A 23,035-nucleotide genomic window follows, 5' to 3' on the forward strand; every position below is an offset into this window, starting at 1 on the left:
TGCCCTATTATTCATAGTGTAAGACCTACCCTGGTTGGTCCTACTAAAGTGAAATACCTTGCACTTGTCTGCATTAAATTCCACTGTCCATTTTCTCAGCTGGTCAAGGTCCTCACTGCAAGCTATGATAACCTTACTAGCAGTCCACTACATCCCAATCTTGGTGTCATCTGCAAATTTGTCATTCAGAACGCTGATATCAGAAATGTAAATTCTGAAGAAAATATATGATCCAAATCCTGTTGTAACAAAATGCTGGAAATACTATCTTAAGAATGGAATAAGAAAGGACTTCTTGTGAAGCTAGTCCAGAATCTGATAGACTTTATTTTTATTAGTGAGTTGTTAGTGCTAATGACGCATTGCCTAACTAGAAAGAGATTACATATTGCCTATGAAGACCCATACCAAATTGTATCTCTGTTAATTGGATTCTCTTGGTTCAAGGTTCACGCACTTCCACTTCTAATTACATCCTCTCTTGCCATTTTGTGTACAATTATTTCGATTATAAGGACAGCAACATTGCTTTCTCAATGACCGAGCAAGTGCCAGTGAAGTTGTTTTAATGATATTGTTTAAATGTGGATTAAATACCAGCAAATGTTGAAACTCATCTTTGTAACACCAATATGAGTATTTTTTGACATACCCTGCTGGAACTTGCATCTTCTCAATTCTTGCATGCTCCATTGTTTCATCAACATTTTTCTTCCATGACATTCTTCCTGGAATACAATTAATTACAAAGGTGCTTAATTTGGAGGCTTCTAGGGCAAATGGAACTGCTTCCGTTGCTTGTTTTCAAAAATAACAGTGTGTGCAGATACTGAAAGCATCATAAGGCAGTCAGTATAACTAGTTACCTTGGGTTTGACTGCCTTTGATATCTTCCCAATGTTTTTTAATGAGTTAACATAAATATATTCATATCCTAAATGTATAATCAATAAAATGCTGGTAGTATCAAGCTTCTGCTTCCTGGTTTTCTTCAGCTGATTGTAGAGAAATTTCATCTCTGGATAATCTTATCACTCAATGCCATTTGTACTATTTTAATCAGAAAATATCCATTGAGCAAGTTTGTTTTATACATGATTAAGATACTTCCTGTAGAATTTTTTATTTGTTAAGTGATTCATTTTTGCTGGCTACATAAGCAATGTTGCTTCCTTTTTGTGGATAGAGAGGAGATGGTGATTGGTTTCCCTATAAAGCCTTCCTATGTAATGCTAGCTATTGAAAGTGTGTTAGTTGCTGTGTATTCTGAAGTGCAAGTAATTTATTCTGTTGTTTATATAGTCATTGGTGCAGTCAAGAAAAGCTGGCATCACTTCTGCATTGGCAACTCGTACTCTTAATGATGAAGAACTGGTAAGATGAGTCTCTACTTCATTTTTGTGCCAAAGTTATTGTGTTCTTTGAATAATCAATAACACTTTCCTTCAACAGGTAAAACGGTCATGAATCAGTTGTTCTGCTAAGGAAAGATATTGTTTTATACCAAATAAATGATTAAGAACATGACAGAACTCAAGACTACATTGTGTGTTGAAGTGTTACCTCAGCAATGCCTTTGCTTTCTTTAGACTTGACTGTTCAATGGTTCAATTTAATATCAGAGAATGTATACAGTATACAACCTGAAATCCTTACTCTTCACAGACCTCCATGAAACAGAGAGAGAAAAACCCCCAAAGAATAAATCACAGAAAATGTTAGAACCCCAAAGTCTTCCTCCCATGCACAAGCAGCAGCAAAAGCATCAACTTGATACTTGCTCCAACAAAGGTATCAGCGACCCCCCACAACCAACCACCAACCAGCAAGCAATAACATGCTCCCAGAGATTATGATCTAGAGTCCATCAAAAACTACTGCCCATCCCAACACTTCAACATCTCAAAAGGATCTTGCTCTCACTCTCTCGCTGACACTCACGCGAGATACTGTTCCTGCCACTGCGAGTAGGGAGTCTAACAGCTTGCCGTTTCAGTGTTACAGTGCTTATTTGTGTTCCCTCAACTTGAAAACCAGCAGACTCTCACCATTGTGAGAGAGAGAGAGAGAGAGAGAGAGAGAGAGGTAAATTGCTGGAGTGCAGAGGCCTCCGACAGCTGCGGTCCCTGTCTTGAAGTTTCACTCGCCGATTTCCTGCGTCACTTTGGTTGGTGACATCAGCGAGGATTCAGGTTGTCCATAGGGCCACTTGGCGAGTTCCAAGAGTAAAAAGCCATCACCCGTGAAAACCGTATGTCTGCCTTCATACAATGCTGTTGACAATTGCATCTTCCAAATCTTCATTTTCATGTAACATTGAAGATGATCGATGCCTTCAAATTCTTCATAGTTTCTAACTTGTTGAAGGAGTGAAATCATTTAGTTTTCATTGCTGCTCATTTCTGGCATTTTCAAGTCTGAATGCTTGAAAACACAGTGAGGAAAACAGTTCTGAATTATCTTGCTGCTTATTTCTTGCCAAATCTCAGTGACAAAAATCGCTGCCTTTTGAACACAAACACAAGCAACTGACACTATTTAGAAATTGATTGCTTGAAACATGATGTTGTGACTAACGGCCATACAAGCACATACAACTGACACTAGCTAGAAGCTGTCTGGCAACAGTCTCCTGTCCCAATTAAGCAACATAGTGTCTCAAATACACACAGGGAATCCCAGCTAATTTCTTGTTTTGTATTTGTTCAGATAAGCAGCTGCCCCATTTAATTGATGGCCCAATTAACCAGAATTCACTGTAATGTGTTTTGATTATCTTAGTTCATTTAATAGCTATTTAGCAAGGTGTTATTCATAAATTAGTGTATATGAGTTTCTTTACTTAGAAATCTGATGTTTTACAAAAACTTTATAAAACTTAATTTTATTTTGCATTCATTTTTGATGAATTGCAATAAAATCTCCATACTCCAATGTTCCATTGTTCAGAAATTCTGATGATTCAGTGCCTGGCTCACTGGGGTACCTTTTCTGGTATAGTACTCCCTTTAAAAATGTCAGTTTCATTAGAATGATTATTATGCTATCTTTAACATAAAAAAGTGTATTAAAAGTACTAAAAATTTTTAAGTCTGAAGTCCTGATGGTGCAGGGTTATTGGAGGTTTATTGTGTTATATCATTCTAAATTGTTGAACAGAACTTTACTACAGTATAATATGGCTATTGTTTTCAAGCTTTGATACTGGAAATGAAATAGATTTTTCATAAAAAGCAAGGGTAGCCAGATAATGCAGTGGATTATCCCACCATGCATAACATTAATCAGTTTAATATCATTATAGCAAAAGAATAGATGTATTCATTTGAAAATCCTTCGAAGTTAATTTCTCAGAGCTGGCATCAGAACACTCACTGCCATGGTTAAAATTCTGAGTTAATCTAATGCAAGGTCTAGCTAAAGTACAACCAGAAGAGATGAATATATTTTAATGTAGAACTGAAGCATCACTTGCTGTGATCTCCCATGCTGTAAAAAAAATATTAATGTAAGGCAAACAATGAATCTACTGAAGGAACTGTGGGTTAAGCAGCAATGGGTGTTCCGTAAGATATAGGAGCAGATTTGGTCATTTGGTCTATCAACTTTGCTCCAATAATGGCTGATTTATTTTTCCCCTCAACCCCATTCTCCTGTCTCCTTCTCATAATCTTTGACTTCCCTACCAATCAAGTGCCTATCAACCTCCACTTTAAATATACCCAATGACTTAGCCTCCACAGCCATCTTTAGCAACAAATTCCACAGATTCACCACCCTCTGGCTGAAAAAAATCCTCCTCATCTCTGTTCTAAAGGCATGTCCTTCTATTCTGAGGCTGTGCTCGCTGGTCTTAAACTCTCCCATTATTAGAAACATTCTCTTTATGTCTTCTCTCTGTGCCTTTCAATATTCATTAGGTTTTAATGAAATTCCCTCCCCCCCCCCCCCCCCCCCAATTCTACACTCCAGCAAGTACAGGTCCAGAGCCATCACGACGTTAATCCTTTCATTCCCAGATCATTCTTATGAATCTCCTCTGGACCCTGTCCATTACCAGCACATCCTTTTTTAGGTACAAGGCCCTCCAGCAGATTGTTTGTTGTTCCACATTCTAGCATCTGCAGTTTCTTATGTCTCCATTTTTACTAACGTAAGATTTTTGTTTGTTAGAAAAACCATGTTTACAAGAAGACCTTGCAAGCCTTAATCTACCCAATCTCTTGCACAACGCCACACAATTTTGAAGTGTGGACAGCAACCACTCCCACCTATTGTTACGAATGTGAAGGCTTGTTGTGGGGGATTGCTCGCCAGGGAATGCGTTGCACTGAATGCGGGGTCAAATGTCACGAAAAGTGTCAGGATCTTCTGAATGCCGATTGTTTACAGCGTAAGTCATTTGGGTGGATTTTCCCTCATTTTGAGCTGCTTAATAAGAATAATAACTTATTCATAGAGCACTTTTCATACTGATGAATGTTCTTTGATTTTGAAAATACTCATAAATAGTATGTTCAGTCTTGATAGTTTTGTAGTACAACTTGAGAGTAGTTCAAGGCTGAATTGAATATATTCATGTTTCAGGTTTGATGAGGCAGCTGTTTCCTTTTTTGAGGCAGAAATCAGTTTCCACACAGTATTGTTGAGCACATTGAGAGTACCTTATGTTTATATTGAAATGATCACTGCAACTCAAATAGCTTTTGGTAGATAGAAAACTATCAGTTGTTCTATCATGCAGCTGTATTTGAATTTTTAAAGTTGAGTAAGGATTCAATTTGTATGTTTTGATGTAATACTTAGTATATTTAGAATGAACAATTTTACATAAATTCAGTAGTGGTCAATGTAACAGTATTACAGCACCAGTAAAGTGGATTCAATTTTACCACTGTCTGTGAGGAGTTTGTATGTTCTCCCCATAACTACGTGGGTTTCCTCGATGCGCTGATTTCCTCCTACATTCCAAAGGCATACAGGGTAGTAGGTTAATTGGGCACATGGGTTTAATTGGGCAGCACAGTGTTTTCAAAGATTAGAACTTAAATAGAAAACCCAAACACTATTACAAAGTACATTACTTAAGGTATGCAAAAACACAGATGCTGGTCAAGGATCTATTGTTTGTAAGAGGTTGGAAAGCATAATTGCATTTGGAGAAAATTTGCAGCAATTTCTGGAAAGTAAGGATAGGATTAGGTCTTCCACAAATAGATAGGACATTGGAGAGGTAGCTACACCCAAGTTCAGGACACAGGAACCTGGGTGACAGGCAGGAATGGGGAAAGCGGTTAATAAGCCAGAGCAGAGTCACTCTGTGGCCATCCCCCTCAACAACAGATATATTACTGTTCCGGGGGGGGGGAGTGAGGGGTTGGGATTACCTAACACTATTGGGGTAGTGGAGGTATAATTTATTGGGATAGTGGAGGTATAATTTGTCTATCTGTGCTGATCACCCCATCCCTGACTAAGCTGTTCCACCGTGAACACAATCTGTTATGAGTCAACATGATGCTTTCAGATCAGGTTGTGCATAAAACATACCTCCGCCGCACTGCTCAGGTATGTTTCTGAGGTACAGGGGCTAGCGACCCTTGTACCTGTTCTATGTACTTGCTATGAGTTATAATTCTAAGCCTTGAATGGATGGATCTAAACGGAAACGACCCATGCCTACCCATCAACTACGTGATAAAGAACTGAGAATCATGGAGGTAAACATACATGGACTCCGATCAAATATAGGTGAACTTGCCAACCTGTGCACTGAAGAGAAACCTTCCATCATTATTGCTGTTGAAACATTCCTCGACTCATCAGTCCCAAGTGGAGCGGACTGCATTACCATCCCTGGTTACTCAATGTGCTGCCGCAGAGATCGGGTGGGAACATCAGGAGTTGGCATTGCTGTTTACTGTTTGGAGGGTATTGTGATACACCATAACCCTAGGAGAGATCCGAAAGACCTTGAACTCGTGGTTCACCGTGGCTGTTTAATCACAGAAACTACTAATTGGTGCCGTCTACTGACCTCCTAGTGCCAACAATGACATCCTCGAATACCTGGACAGTAACACCTTCCCCAAGTTGACAGAGTTCAGTGCACAGTCGGTGATGCTTATAGGGGACTTCAACGTCCATCACCAAGACTGGCTGGGCAGCAGAACAACTGACAGTGCTGGCCAGTGCACACTGCAACTAGCTGATAGTCTTGGTCTGCAGCAGATTGTGTCAGACCCAACAAGAGGGGAGTATATCCTTGATCTTGTTATAACGGACCTACCCGCTAAGGCAACAACTATGGCTCAAGTGGGTTCTTCAGACCAGAACCCCGTGCTGGTGAAGCTGGATGTTCCGGTTTACCGTGACCAGCCATACAAGAGGAAAGTTTGGTGTTACGACAAAGCCAACTTTTGGGATATGTATGGGTCATCTTTCATTAATTGACTGATTTTTAGATTATAAGAACACTCAGTCCTCTTTTATTGTCATTTAGAAATGTATACATGCATTAAGAAATGATACAATGTTTCTCCAGAGTGATATCACAGAAAACAGTACAGACCAAAGACTAACACTGACAAAACCACGTAATTATAACATATAGTTACAGCAGTGCAAAACAATACCGTAATTTGATAAAGAACAGACCGTAGGCACAGTGAAAAAAATAGTCTCAAAGTCCCGAGTCGATCAACTCCCGAGTCCCCGATAGCAGACGGCAAAAGGGAGAAACTCCCTGCCATAAACCTCCAGGCACCGCCAACTTGCCGATATCTTGGAAGCAGCCGACCCTGAGTCCATCCGTCTGAAAACCCCGAGCTTCCGAGCAGCCTCTCCGAAACAGCCTCCAGAGCGCCTTCGACCTCTCCCTGGCCGCTGAAACACGCAAAGCTGAGGATTTTGAGGCCTTCAGCTCCAGAGATTCTGGTTACCACACAGCAGCAGCGGTAGCAAAGCGGACATTTCAGAAGTTTTCCAGATGTTCCGCCATGCTCTCATGTCTGTCTCCATCAAATTAGGATTGTGCATGGTCCCCTACTTGACAGATAACAAATATTCATCACTGAAGTGGCCGTGCACGCTGTCGTCGCGCCGCCATCTCTCCCCCCTCCCAGGATTCTCAAAGACAAGGACCCTGAGAAGGCTTACAGCAAGCTTACAGAAGTTATATGTGAGGCCATGGACATTCACATTCCCAGCAAAATTGTTACTAAGAAGACTAGCGATAAAGTATGGTTTGATGACAAGTGCAGACAAGCAGCAAAGAAGAAACGTTGTCTCTACCGCCATCTAAAGAAGTGCAACACCCCTGCTAATAAGGAGAAGTTTGCATAGGCTGGGCAGTCATACAATCGAGCAGAGAGACAGGCCGGAAGAAACCATAACATCAAACTCAAAAATGACTGAACCAGTGGTAACCTTAGCAGCAAGAAGTGGTGGAATGTTGTGAACTCTCTCTCTGGAAGAACAGGCCACTCTGATATCCCTGTCATTGAGCACATACAACAGCAAAGGATCAGGCCAATGTTTTCTGCTGGGCTTTTGCAGATAAATGTCGGCTCACAAATGCTAATGACCAGCCACCAGATGTCAAGCAGCTTACTACCACCTCGCTGAACAAAATCATCTTCAAACCTGAAGATATCAGGAGAATTATGCAACAGCTTCAGCCTGTTAAAGCATCTGGCCCTGACCAGATTCCAACTAGGGTCTTAAAGGAATGCAGTGCAGAACTTGCAAGTCCTCTCTGCTGCCTCTTCCAGCTATGCTTCTCAAGTGGTGAATTCCCAGAACAATGGAAAATAGCATCAGTAACACCAGTACACAAGCGGAATTCCAGAGTTGATCCTACAGATTACCGCCCCATATCCTTACTCAGTGTCATGAGCAAGGTAATGGAAGCAGCAGTCCACAAACAAGTTCAGAACAACCTACTCCGTAACAACTTAATTTCAAGTAGGCAGTATGGATTTAGATCTGATCACAGTACAGCTGATCTCCTCACCACCTTATCTCAAATGTGGGACACCTTCTTAGACAAAGATGGAGAAGTGTGTGTCATAGCCCTGGATATCAAAGGAGCATTTGACAAGGTCTGGCGTAGTTGACTCTGTGTTAAGCTGAGATCCAAAGGAATATCTAGAAAGCTGCTTAGATGGCTGCAGAGCTACCTTCATGGACGGACCATCAAAGTTGTTATCTCTGGTCAGGCTTCTGATTCTTCAACCATCAATGCATCTGTACCACAAGGTTCAATACTTGGGCCACTTCTGTTTTCCATCTTTATTGATGACTTGGTTGATGCATGCAGTAACGAGCTATACCTGTACGCTGACGACGCCACACTATTTGCACCAATTGGAGCAGGAGAGAGTAACACAGTGGCAGCAGGCCTGAATACGGATCTTGACAGGATGAAAGTCTGGGCAGAGGACTGAAATGTCACCTTTGAGCCTACTAAGTGCAAGGCGATGGTGATGTCTAGGAAGAGGAATCCATCTAAACCCGACCTCTATCTTGGGAACTGCAAGCTGGATTTAAAGAAGGAGCTAATAACCCTTGGTGTTAATATTGACAGCAAATTGGTGTGGAATAAACACCTTTTCACTATTTCAAACAAGGCTGGACAAAGGCTTGAATCTATGCGAAAAATAACATCCAAACTAGACAAAGAGGGCAGAGCCACGATTTACAAAGCCCAGGTAAGAAGCATCATGAGGTATGACTGCTTATCATGGATGAATGCCTCACAGATTGTCCTCAGCCAGCTTGATTCCATTCAAAGAAAGGCTCTCAGGATTATAGGTGTAGATGAAGACACAGCTCATGAGAAGCTAGCCATCAGTAGCTTACACCACAGACAATAGATTGCTGCAGCTACTCTGCTATACAAAATGCACACCAGCCACAGCCCTGCAGACCTTCACACCAAGCTGCCTTCATCTTATGAGAGACGGCGCACCACACAATCAAGTTTATCTATGCCTGCTCTTGCTGTTTCTATGCCTGATGCGAGAACCTACACACTGGATAGAAGCTTCCTTCACTGTGCTATCAGAATTTGGAACAGCCTTCCAGATGCTGTGGTTGGAAACATCTGCGACGATGGGGTCCAAGCCTTCAAGAGTCGAGTGCACAAACACCTATCTCTGGGAGGGAAATCACATGTTTCTTCATAAGCTATCATGAAGGGGACCAGGATGGCAATGCTTGGTTGTAGGTAGGTAGGGTTAATACCTGACTTTCAAGAGCACTTGTGAGTTATGTTCTGGCTGGACTTAGTCCTTAAACTGCTGGAGAACAGTGCAGAAAGAACAAGTACTGTTTTCTCCTGGTAGGGATTAGTTCTTAGTTCCAAGTGCTCCTACCACGTTTTGTCACCCTGCTACCTTATCCTTCAATCTCTTTAAATTACGGAGGACAGCATGTGCATAAATGTCTCTCTCCAGCAGACTTCATGATCATCATGACTCCAGTATTTCTACTATTTTTTAACGTTTCTTAATTGTACATATGATTTTTTTGTGTTCTGTTGCTGAGCAGCAGTGAACCATCTGATTGGCCTATCAGAGTTCTCTTTGGGAACTAGTTGACTTGATCAGCATTTCTGATCTGGCTATTGCTCACGATTGCACTTAGTAAAGAAAAACAAAGTCGCAGTGGGCAAGTCTCTGGCACTGTGTCTGCCTCTGTGATTTAGAAGGGAGGGGGAAAGAGGCACGCTGTGGCGAAAGGGGATCGGACAGGAGGTTCTGTGAGCGAGAACGGGATTCCTGGATGGTATGTTGTCTCCAAGGTGCCAGGGTCTGGGATATTTTGGATTGAGTCCTCAGCATTCTTAAGTGGAAAGGTGAGGAGCCAGAGGTTGTGGTCCAATGACATGGATAAGACAAGTGATTAGGGCAGGACCTCCAGTGCTGTGATCTCAGGATTGCCACCCGTGCCACATACCAGTGAAGCCCCAACTAAGAAGATTGTACAGTTTAATATGTGACCAAGGAGTTGGTGTAGGAGGGAAGGCATAAGATTTTTGGATCATTGGGCCCTCTCCCAGGGAAGGTGGAACCTGTACAGAAGGGATGGTTTGCACCTGAACTTGAGGGGACTAATATCCTAGCAGTAAGGTTTGTTAATGCTGCATGGTGGGGCTTAAATTAGAGTTGCAGGGGATGGAAACTAGAATGCCAGAGCGGTTAGTGGGGAGATTGTGGAGGCAGATGTTGGTAAGACCTCAGGCAAAATTAGTAATCCAAAGGTTGAGCATTGTGCAACTATTGTCTTGAGCTGTATGTATTTCAATTCAAGAAGTATTGTAGGAAAGAAAGGTGGATAATAGTGTTGAAGATGAAGTAGCTGGTTTACAAACAGAGGCAATGAGGAGAGTGTTGATAGGGCAAAATTGTAGTCAACAGGATGATTTGCAACGTAAAAGGTGGACAAAATCAAAAAGGGTGAATACAGGACTGAAGGTGTTGTATTTGAATGCGTGCAGTATACAGAATAAGGTAGATGATCTCTTAGCACAGCTATGGATTGGCATGTGTGATGTGGGCATCACTGATTCATGACTGAAAGAAGATTATTGCTGGGAGCTTAACGTCCAAGGGTACACATTGTATCAAAAGGACAAGCAGGAAGGCAGAGTGGTGGCGTTGCTCTGCTGATAAAAAATGAAAACAGATCATTAGAAAGAGGTGACTTTTCCTCATAGGCCTGATTTTATTCTCACAAGTCAATGAATACGTTGTAAAAAAAAAGATCACTCCCTACTATGTACATAGTTTTCTTCTTTCGCTTGTTCTTTCTTTCCTCTCCTTTTTGTAAATGTATACCTCAGATAAATATTATGTGGAGATTTGTGACAAATATGATTATATGATATATATGTACAGAATCTGAAATACATCTTATGGAAATGTTTGGTGATGAAATTTAATTTAAAAAATTACAAAAAAAAAGAGGTGACTTTTATCAAAGACTATTGGAGTGAGATACACAATGCCCTACAAGACATTTTAAAATTTGAAATACCCTTAGAAAGTAAGACCATATATTTTGGGTATGTACCTCAAGAATGGTTGAAAAGAGAAAAATATTTAATGAATATACTGCTGGTGGCTGGTAAATAAGACCCTTACCAGGAAATGGTTATCACAGGAGAGCCCACCTTTAAATGCATGAATGGAAATTACAATGGACATTTACAAAATGGAAACGACAACAGCATCTGTTAATCATAAGTTGGAACAATTTGATTCATACTGGGGTAAAATGGAACACCTCATAGGCCTGATTTTATTCTCACAAATCAATGAATATGTTGTAAAAAAGATCGCTCCCCACTTGTACATAGTTTTCTCCTTTTGTTTGTTCTTTCTTTTCTCTCTTTTCTATAGGTGTATACCTCAGATAAATATTATGTGGAGATTTGTAGCAAATATGATTATATGATATATATGTACAATATCTGAAATACATCTTGTGGAAATGTTTGATGAACATCAATAAAATATAAATTACAAAAAAAAAGAATGAGGTGACGTGGGGTCGGAGGGTGTTGAATCATTGTGAATAGAGCTAAGGAACTGCGAGGGTAAAAAGACCTTGATGGGAGCTGTATTCAGACCCCAAAACAGTAGTAAGGATGTGCCCTACAAATTACAACGGGAGATAGAAAACTCACCTCTGTTGAATCAGATGTACATTTTCACTCATTATTTCCATTGACTGAACTCTTGAAAATGGGAGTGAGCTCTCTGGAAAATCATGGCTGCAAATCACAAAAAAAACTTTGATTCTCTAATGTACTGTTACAAGTCTCTTTACATTAACACTGTGTCTCTTTCTGTTCATGATTCATTAATTATTTCTCATATATAAATACAACATTTAAAAACAAACAATTCTTGCTAAAGAAGTGATTTGAGGTAATTTTCAAAGTTTGAGATTCTGCTGAACGCTTAATAACGCTTAATGCAATCTTCTGATGTACTTAAAATGCCATTTACCTTTTTTGCATACTAAGACTACTGTTTCTAACTTGCCTTCAGGTGCTGCTGAAAAGAGTTCTAAACATGGAGCTGAAGATCGGACACAAAATATTATTATGGTTCTAAAGGACCGAATGAAAATAAGAGAGAGAAATAAGCCAGAAATCTTTGAACTTATCCAAGAGGTGTTTGCACTTGCTAAATCAGTACATGTGCAGCAGATGAAGGCAGTGAAACAAAGTGTACTGGATGGTACATCAAAATGGTCAGCAAAAATCAGCATCACTGGTAGGCCCTTTCAACTTTGTTGAAGGAAGCATATTGACTCTCTTAATTTCCATTCAGAGTTGGCATAAGTTATTTTTGAGTGGTCTCCAATACTCTATTGGTACTAAATGCCCTTTGAAGTTATAGTTTTACAACAGAGGCAGTATATTGAAGATTTAGTAGGTTCTTTGCTAAAAATTGCAACAAGGAAAATGTTTACCTCCTCTTTATGTTTTAATTTTGCCTCCTTGGTGTTTCTGAATTCATTTTGTTTTCCATCTTGGTTATACAACAATTCCTCAGACATCAGTAAAATGGAGGGTCTTCGGCTGAGTGGATACAAGACTGTAAATGAAAATTTTCCCTTGTGCCTATGACATTATTTTGGTAGCCCAATGTCCCTCTTTAATTCTAGATTACCAAATTTTGCTGAGACTGCTTAAATTGTTTCCAAGCTATCATGGACTGAATGGAAAATAATTCAGGTGTATTGTTAACAATTACCTTGCTTCACTGTTTCTTAGCAGATAATGCTAACTATTCCTGACAAAGTTACAAAAACTTTTGTTTCATAATTCTAGTAGGATTGCATTGGCTGGATTCTGCTTAGTATACCCTCAGTTATTTTCAGTGCTAGAGCATCACAGTCCACGTGATACTCAACTTTGAGAATTATATCTTAGCAGTTCAGAATCAGGTTTAATATCACTGGCATATGTAATGAAATTTGTTATTCTACAGCAGAAATGCATTGCAATATATTATAATAAAACATCTATAAATTACTATATATACATATATATATATACAAAATTAAATTAAGCAAGTAGTACAAAAAAGAAGTAGTGTACATGGGTTCATTGTCCTTTAGCAATTTGATGACAGAGAGGAAGAAGCTGATCCTAAAATGTTGAGTGTGTCTCTTCAGGTTCCTGTACCACCATCTTCATGGTAGCAATGAGAAGAGAACATGTTCTGGGTGATGGGGGTCCTTAATGACAGATGCCATCTTTGTAGAATCATAGCATAGGGATGATTCTGATGAAATCAGCACATTATCTTAAGGGTCTCAGCCCAAAACATTGACTATCCATTCATTTCCATTGATGCTGGCTAACTTGCATTCCTCCAGCATTTGTGTGTGTTACATTATCTAAAGTCTGGCTTATGATACTTTACATCTATGAGTGCAATAGAGAAGAAATTAAATTGCCAGTGGTTCATTGGATTAGCAGTTTTCTAGTGCTAGGTAAAGGCCACATAAATATTTCTGTTATCTTCTGATTACAGGCTTGTAGAATATAGAGCATTGTAATGCCACACACCGATTGGATAATAGATGTCTGAGGCCACTTACAAGTATTTATTGTTTCTAAGGGGTGGTCTTCTCTGGCTGGATCCCAGGTAAAACTGTCAGAACAGAATTTGATAGATTGAGGTTCAAGGCGGCACCTGACTTTTCTTCTGTTACTTGGAGAGCATTCTGTATGGTTGCATCACAGCCTGGTGTGGAGCCTCCAGTGCACAGGATTGAAAGAAGCTGAAGAGGGTGTAGACTCATCCAGTTACATCAGGGCACCATTGAGAACATCTTCATATGGTGGTGCCTCAAGAAGGCAACACCCATCATTAAAGACCCTCACTATCCTGGATGTGCCCTCTTCTCATTACTACCATCAGGGAGGAGGTACAGGGACCTGAAGACTGTTTTAAGAACAGCTTCTTCCCTCTCTGTCATCAGATTTCTGAATGGTTCATGAATCCATGAACATTACTCTTTATCTCTCTTTTGCACTATATACGTACTTTTGTAATTTCAGGTAGTCTTTGTGTCTTGTACTGTGTTGCTGCCGCAAAACAAGTTTCATAACACACAGTTATGTCAGAGATCATATACTTGATTCTGATTCTGAAAGTTGGTTTACAGCTATATACAACTTCAATAAGGCTGCAATGGGGTATTGTGTGCACTACAGGAAGGATGTGGAGACTTTGGAGAGGGTGCAAAAGTTTACCACAATGCCGCCTGGATTAGAGGTTATGTGTCCTAAGGAGAGATTGAACAGACTTGGGTTGTTTCCTCTGGAATGACAGAGGTTGAAGAGAGATCTAATGGGAGTGTATAAGACCATTTTCCAAGTTTAGAAATGTAAAGTACCGAAGGACATGAATTTAAAGTGAGAGAGGTTTTAAGGAGATGTGCATGGCAAGCTTTGTTTTACACGGAGTGGTGGGTGCTTGGAACAGGCTGCAAGGATGTTGGAGAAAGCTGTTATGATAGAGGCATTTAAAATGCTGTAAGATAAATGAAAATGCAGTGAATAGAGGGATATTAATCATGCAGGCAGGAGCATTATAGTTTAATTCAACAAAATGTTTGGTATAGACATTGTGGGCTGAGGGTCCTGATCCTGTATAGTACTCTCCTATGTTTTGTGTTCTAAGACATACTTGGCAGTTTGGACACGGAGGCTATTTGGTGACTTTCCCTGAGTTGTCAATGCAAGAATACTGTCGCCAAGCTGTCTGCTTCCACTAATATCTCAAAGTTCTCACAGCTGTCATTCTTAGATTTACTGTAATAGCTCAACCATATTTCACTGTAACTTCGCCTCTCAGTTACTGCTGTTCCCGTTCCTGTTTCCTCACCTGAACAATCAGTCATTCCACCTCAGACTCTCAACACTTACAAACCTTCTTTCTTACTCTCAAAATCAAAATCAACTTTAATATCACTGACATTCAGTGTGTCATGACATTGATCTTGCGGCAGCAGTACAGTGCAATATATCAAAGCTACTATAAATTAGAATAAGTGTGTGTGTATATGTATATGTATATTCATGTATACATGTGTCTATATGTGTGAATATATGTGTATGTATATGTGTGTGTGTGTGTCTAGTTTATGATACTTTTTATATATTTATATATTTTGTATATAGTGTGCATGCCGTGGGAGGGGTGTGGGACAGGAGCAGAGAAAGAGTGCAGGGGCAGGCCTGAGACACCAGGCAAGGTCATTTGATTCCAAGCAATTGGTTTATTGAGCATTACTTAATGTCTCAGGTTTATCATCTCCGCCCCCCCCCCAATCCTTTTTTTAAGCATTCTGTGTGAGTTGCTCTGGATCTGTACAATCTCTTGAGTAAAAATATTGAGGTAGTGTTCAGGGATTCATGGACCATTCAGAAATCTGATGGTGGAGGGGAAGAAGCTGTTCTTAATTCATTGAGTGCGTATCGTCAGGCTCCTATACCTCCTCCACAATGATAGTAATAAGAAGTGAGCATGTCCTGGATGTTGAGGGTCTTTCATGATGGATGTTGCCATGTCACATGCTGGTGATAATAAAGCTGATTCTCATAAAGTTCTGTGCACTACCACTGTAGGAAGACAAAGGTGTTCTGACTATCACGGCAGAGAAATGTCATTCCTTGACAACTAGCAACAGCAAAAGAACTTCAGTGCATGATTTTATTCATCACTAGTTATCAACTTTCTGTATGAGTTCTATCTCAGCCTATATATTCTGCTTGATAATCTCATGTTGCTGTAGCCAAGTTCTTTTCTTTCCTTGTGCTCCTTCAATTTCATTTCAAATATTTGAACATGAGAAAGCCTTTTTAGTAACCTTCACAAAGGTTCCTTAATACTTGATCTCACTTATTTTGGGATATTGACTCCACAATTATTTCAGGAGCTAGGTCAGAGGAGGTGACTCTCTGGAGATAAATACATAGGAATCAAGGCACAAGGCTAGGATGCAACAACATGCAAGTCCTGCTTTGGAGGATGCAAGTGTTCACTTGCTAGCTGTTAAAGACAACTGGTTACAAATATTTGTGAAGTGCTTGGCTCTAACATGTCTGAGTACAGAGTTTGGAGGGAGCATCCTTTCAAAGAGCCCAATATCTCGGAAAATGGTGGGCTTCAACATTACGGTAATTTAATACTTTCCTGCCCTTTAGACCTATTCTGCCTCCTCACTCAGTGTCATGGAATCTCTCCTATTGGCCTTTACAGATGCAATAGAAACTCAGAGCTAATAAATCTGGCATTGACAGTCACTGTTAATGGGGCTCAGCAGAAATTGTGGTCTATATGTCCTCAGTTTGCCAGTAGGTTGCCTTCCACGTTCCAAAAACACAGGGTCAGTGGGGTATTTGGCGGCGTGAGCTTCTTGGGCCTGTTACTGTGCTGTAACTCAGTAAAAATTATATATACTGTACCTAGTGATGCAATGCTGATGCTAAAGAATGATCTTGGGCAATGGGTTGCGCACTAAGTGGTGATTTACCTACACTTCTGCCGCTCCTTCCGTCAATAGCTTTCTGTACCATGCAATTGTCTGGCTATGGACAAATTCCACACCTTTTAAGGCTAAGAGCTACTTAAAATTATACACCACTGTCCTGAGGTAGCTCAACAGCCCCTTATCTCAAATTGAGAAGGAAAAAAAAACTCTGCCAGTGTTAAATAAATGGACACACGGGATAGATATTAGAAAGCTGGTTTTCTTATATAGTGTGTCAACATTTCTTTAAGAATTTTTGGGGGGACTTATCATTGGTATTTAACAGTTTATATTGATGAGGCAATGTCAAATTAGTATTAACAGAAAAGAACTGAATATTGCAGAAAGGGTATTTGGATTCTTAGAAATGGAAACAGTGACTTAGGTGAAATGTTCCTTGTTGAGCTGGTCTTTGGAAGCTCTTATGAATGTGAACTTTGTTTCCACTCCCTTTCCGCTTCCCGCAGTATCCCCCACAGTATCCTTCTCATCATCTGTTGCCACTGTCACCACCACCAGATGGTAGCAATGTCTGGCCCTCTGATACAGCCAAGTTCTAGAGCATGTACCAGATCCTGACAGGCCCCTAACAAGTTCAGCTGGAAAATCATCTTTTTTTTTTATCAGTTTTCCCTATGTGACACGCTACCTCATTTACTTTTAGCATACGAATGCTTTTCTTATTTATCTAACTGGACATGAATTGGTTTGTAGCTGTATCTTTTGTTGTACTGTATATCAGTGTTCCCAAGATAGTAAAGGCATCCGTTAGTCTTGCGAGACCATGGATCTGCGCCTGGAAAGTCTTCACTCTCCAGGGCGCAGGCCTGGGCAAGGTTGTATGGAAGACCAGCAGTTGCCCATGCTGCAAGTCTCCCCTCTCCACGACACCAATGTTGTCCAAGGGAAGGGCATTAGGACCCATACAGCTTGGCACCAGTGTCGTCGCAGAGCAATGTGTGATTAAGTGCCTTGCTCAAGGACACAACACACGTTGCCTTGGCTGGGGCTCAAACTCACAACCTTCAGGTTGCTAGTCCAATGCCTTAACCACTTGGCCACATGCCCACAGATATTCCCAAGATAGTCTGAAAGTAATGTTTATTGTTTGGGGAGGAAATCTAAAAGTAGCCTATGTTATCTTTACAGAGCATCAGGGAAAAAATGAGAAACATTGCTTTAACTTGTTCGTGGCAGCCTTTGCAGAGAGGCAAGTTAACAAACCAGATCACTTCCAAAGACCACTTGTAAGAAGAGGGAAAAGGAATGGGTAGCCCTGTGGCTGTTCCCTTCAGTACTGCTTTGGATACTGTTTGGGGGTGGGGTGGGGAAATGACCAACTGGGGGAAGACCGGGTTTCTGGCACTGGCTCTGGAGCTCAGAAGGGGGTGGGGGGGGGGGTCAAGGACGTATCAGCTCGAGTCCATGACATTCTAAAGAGGCAGGGTGAACAGCTGGAAGTTGTGGTACATATTGGTACAGATGACATAGATAGAAAATGGGAAGAGGTCCTTTTAGAGAGAATATAGGGAGTTAGGTAGAAAGCTGAAAAGCAGAACCTCCAGGGTAATAACCTCTGGATTGCTGCCTATGCCAATTGCCATTGAGTGTAAGAATAGGATGATTTTGGAGTTGACTATGTGGCTAAAGAATTGGTGCATCTGGCAGGTTTTCAGATTTCTGGATCATTATGATCTCTTCTACGGAAGGTATGGCCTGTATAAAAAGGCTGACAGTGTGGCTGGGGTGAAAATAAATGATATTAAAAGTTTAAGCAAATCCACTGATAGAAAGGTTGTGAGTGGTGGTAAAAATCTTCTGAGGTGTATATATTTCAATGCTAGGAGTATTGCAGGGAAGGCGGATGAGTTGAGGACGTGGATTGACACGTGGAATTATGATGTTGTAGCAATTAGTGAAACTTGGCTACAGGAGGGGCAGGACTGGCAGCTTAATATTCCAGGGTTCCGATGTTTCAGATGTGATCGAGGCAGAGGAATGAAAGGTGGGGGAGTAGCATTGCTTGTTAGGGAAAATATTACAGCAGTGCTCAGGCAGGACAGATTAGAGGGCTTGTCTACTGAATCCTTATGGGTGGAGCTGAGAAACAGGAAAGGTATGGCCACATTAGTGGGATTGTATTACAAACTACCCAATAGTCAACGAGACTTGGAAGAGCAAATCTGCAGAGAGATAGCAGACAACTGCAGGAAACATAAAGTTGTGGTGGTAGGGGATTTTAATTTTCCATACATTGATTGGGACTCCCATACTGTTAGGGGTCTAGATGGTTTAGAGTTTGTAAAATGTGTTCAGGAAAATTTTTTAAATCAGTATATAGACGGACCAACTAGAGGGGATGCAATATTGGATCTCCTGTTAGGAAACAAATTAGGGCAAGTGACAGAAGTCTGTGTAGGGGAGCACTTTGGTTCCAGTGATCATAACGCCATTAGTTTCAATTTGATCATGGACAAGGATAGATCTGGTCCTAGGGTTGAGGTTCTGAACTGGAAGAAGGCCAAATTTGAAGAAATGAGAAAGGATCTAAAAAGCATGGATTGGGACAGGTTGTTCTCTGGCAAAGATGTGATTGGTAGGTGGGAAGCCTTCAAAGGGGAAATTTTGAGAGTGCAGAGTTTGTATGTTCCTGTCAGGATTAAAGGCAAATTGAATAGGAATAAGGAACCTTGGTTCTCAAGGGATATTGCAACTCTGATAAAGAAGAAGAGGGAGTTGTATGAAATGTATAGGAAACAGGGGGTAAATCAGGTGCTTGAGGAGTATAAGAAGTGCAAGAAAATACTTAAGAAAGAAATCAGGAGGGCAAAAAGAAGACATGAGGTTGCCTTGGCAGTCAAAGTGAAGGATAATCCAAAGAGCTTTTACAAGTATATTAAGAGCAAAAGGATTGTAAGGGATAAAATTGGTCCTCTTGAAGATCAGAGTGGTCGGCTTTGTGTGGAACCAAAGGAAATGGGGGAGATCTTAAATAGGTTTTTTGCGTCTGTATTTACTAAGGAAGCTGGCATGAAATCTATGGAATTGAGGGAGTCAAGTAGTGAGACCATGGCAACTGTACAGATTGAAAAGGAGGAGGTGCTTGCTGTCTTGAGGAAAATTAAAGTGGATAAATTCCCGGGACCTGACAGGGTGTTCCCTCGGACCTTGAAGGAGAATAGTGTTGAAATTGCGGGGGCCCTGGCAGAAATATTTAAAACGTTGCTGTCTACGGGTGAAGTGCCGGAGGATTAGAGAGTGGCTCATGTTGTTCCGTTGTTTAAAAAAGGATCGGAAAGTAATCCGGGAAATTATAGGCTGGTGAGTTTAACGTCAGTAGTAGGTAAGTTATTGGAGGGAGTACTGAGAGACAGAATCTACAAGCATTTGGATAGACAGGGGCTTATTAGGGAGAGTCAACATGACTTTGTGCGTGGTAGGTCATGTTTGACCAATCTGTTGGAGTTTTTCGAGGAGGTTACCAGGAAAGTGGATGAAGGGAAGGCAGTGGATATTGTCTACATGGACTTCAGTAAGGCCTTTGACAAGGTCCTGCATGGGAGGTTAGTTAGGAAAATTCAGTCGCTAGGTATACATGGAGAGGTGGTAAATTGGATTGGACATTGGCTCGATGGAAGAAACCAGAGAGTGGTGGTAGAAAATTGCTTCTCTGAGTGGAGGCCTGTGACTAGTGGTGTGCCACAGGGATCAGTGCTGGGTCCATTGTTATTTGTCATCTATATCAATGACCTGGATGATAATGTGGTAAATTGGATCAGCAAGTTTGCTGATGATACAAAGATTGGAGGTGTAGTAGACAGTGAGGAAGGTTTTCAGAGCCTGCAGAGGGACTTGGACCAGCTGGAAAAATGGGCTGAAAAATGGCAGATGGAGTTTAATACTGACAAGTGTGAGGTATTGCACGTTGGAAGGACAAACCAACGTCGAACATACAGGGTTAATGGTAAGGCACTGAGGAGTGCAGTAGAACAGAGGGATCTGGGAATACAGATACAAAATTCCCTCACAGGTAGATAGAGTCGTAAAGAGAGCTTTTGGTACATTGGCCTTTATTAATCGAAGTATTGAGTATAAGAGCTGGAATGTTGTGATGAGGTTGTATAAGGCATTGGTGAGGCCGAATCTGGAGTATTGTGTTCAGTTTTGGTCACCAAATTACAGGAAGGATATAAATAAGGTTGAAAGAGTGCAGAGAAGGTTTACAAGGATGTTGCCAGGACTTGAGAAACTCAGTTACAGAGAAAGGTTGAATAGGTTAGGACTTTATTCCCTGGAGTGTAGAAGAATGAGGGGAGATTTGATAGAGGTATATAAAATTATGATGGGTATAGATAGAGTGAATGCAAGCAGGCTTTTTCCACTGAGGCAAGGGGAGAAAAAAACCGGAGGACATGGGTTAAGGGTGAGGGGGGAAAAGTTTAAAGGGAACATTAGGGGGGGGCTTCTTCACACAGAGAGTGGTGGGAGTATGGAATGAGCTGCCAGACGAGGTGGTAAATGCGGGTTCTTTTTTAACATTTAAGAATAAATTGGACAGATACATGGATGGGAGGTGTATGGAGGGATATGGTCCGTGTGCAGGTCAGTTGGACCAGGCAGAAAATGGTTCAGCACAGCCAAGAAGGGCCAAAGGGCCTGTTTCTGTGCTGTAGTTTCTATGGTTCTATGGTTCTATAAGGCATTGGTCAGACTGCACTTGGAGTATTGTGAGCCGTTCTGGGCCCCTTATTGAAGAAAATATGTGCTGGCATTAGAGAGAATCCAGAAGAGGTTCATGAGAGTGATCCCAGGAATGAAAGAATATGAGGAGCTTTTGATTACTCAAGGCTTGAACTCATTGGTTTTAGAAGAATGAAGATTGAAACCTATTGAATTTTGAAAGGTCTGGATAGAGTAGATGTGGAGAGGATGTTTCCTATAGTAGTGGAGTCTAGGACCAGAGGGCATAGCCTCAGAACTAAGGGATGTCCATTAAGAATGGAAATGAGGAGCAATTTCTTTAACTAGATGGTTGAAAATTTGTGGAATTCTTTGCCATAGGTGGTTGTGCAGGCCAGGTCATTGGTATATTTAAGGTGGAGGCTAATAGGTTCTTGATAAACCAAAGAGTCAAAACTTGAGGGAATATTTAGAATAATTCCATTTATTAATTAGCGGCGGCATATAATCGTAGAATAAATCAGATGGGGAGAGGGCAGGATAATGAGGTTGAGAGGGATAATAGATCAACCATGATGGAATGGCAGAGCAGACCCAATGGTCCAAATGACCTAATTCTGCTCCTAGCTCTAGTGGGAAAACATAAGCACAAGAGATTCTGTAGATGCAGGAAAGCTTAAGCAGCACACACAAAGTGCTGAAGGAACTCAGCTTGTCAGGCACCATTTATGGAGGGGAATAAACAGTGAGGGTGTGTGCCTGAAATTTCCTCCAGCATTTTGTGTGCTTTGTAAGAGATGGGTTTTAATTTGACCCAATATACCCAGACACTGACATTTTTAAACAGGGATAGAGACACAAGTGTTATAATTCCCACTGCTATCCCACTGGTTTCTCCTTCTGATCCTCAAGTTCATTATGGATCTGGATGTGGATCTGAATTTTAGTCCAAAACATTGGCTCTACCATAGACTCTGGATATCACTTTCCTGGCCCTGGCCAGTGAAGGTGGGAATTGTGATTAAGACTGACCCATCTCAAGATCTGATCTTTTCTGTAATTGTACTCCAGAGCTTTTGATTAATAAATGGAATTATACTGAATATTCCCTCTAGCCCAGTGTTTCCCAACCTTTTTAAGCCCAATACTTCCCTAAAGCACTTTTGTACTTGCCAACACCACCCCTCCCCCAAAGCACCTTCATACTTGCCAGCACCCCTCTTAGGCAAAATATACTTTCTGGCGCCCCCGTAGTGTAAGAACATCTCTACCATATGTTAACATGAGAAAAATGATTCTACTTTAAATTTTTATTTGTCTTTAAACCTAGCTTACACAGTACCCGTGCGCACGATATTGGTGCCTCGATATCAATGTGATCCTTGAACTTGATGGTCTTTAGCAAGAGCTGAAATATCTTGTTCAAGTTTTGACAGCAAAAGCCTTAAGTCCCTATGCGCAACAATGTCCAAGCAGTCTCTGATTTTTGAGAGTATGTGGTTCACTGCACAGAAGCCTCTTTCAACAAGGTAGGTGGATGAAAATGAAATGACGAGCAGTTTGGTTCTTCTCCAAAGACCAAGAAACTTTGTATGACAGTGTAGCCACATACCACAAAAGCCGACACTTTTGAAAGGCATTTTTGATGCTTTATCTTTCGAATTTCAATAATTTTTTTCTTGTAATCTCCTTCCCTGTTCTTTCAGTTTGCAAAGAAGTGCGTTAGTTACCCAGTCTGGATTGTTCAGATCCTTGAATTGATTCTGAAAATCCTCCTTCAGTGACTGCAGGA

At 40.9% G+C, this 23,035-nt stretch overlaps 1 protein-coding gene across 1 annotated transcript in view; it reads left to right on the top strand.

The window, feature by feature from the left end:
* Nucleotides 1-23,035, top strand: part of LOC140187981 (protein unc-13 homolog A-like) — a 289,194-nt gene that overhangs the window by 144,296 nt on the left and 121,863 nt on the right. Inside the window, exons 15-17 of the mRNA XM_072243844.1 lie at nt 1,303-1,374; nt 4,174-4,393; nt 12,060-12,287. Coding sequence (XP_072099945.1) covers nt 1,303-1,374; nt 4,174-4,393; nt 12,060-12,287 — 520 coding nt within the window. The remainder of the gene's footprint in view (nt 1-1,302; nt 1,375-4,173; nt 4,394-12,059; nt 12,288-23,035) is intronic.

Source organism: Mobula birostris, chromosome 26 (assembly GCF_030028105.1).
Source record: "Mobula birostris isolate sMobBir1 chromosome 26, sMobBir1.hap1, whole genome shotgun sequence".
Lineage (NCBI taxonomy): Eukaryota > Metazoa > Chordata > Chondrichthyes > Myliobatiformes > Myliobatidae > Mobula > Mobula birostris.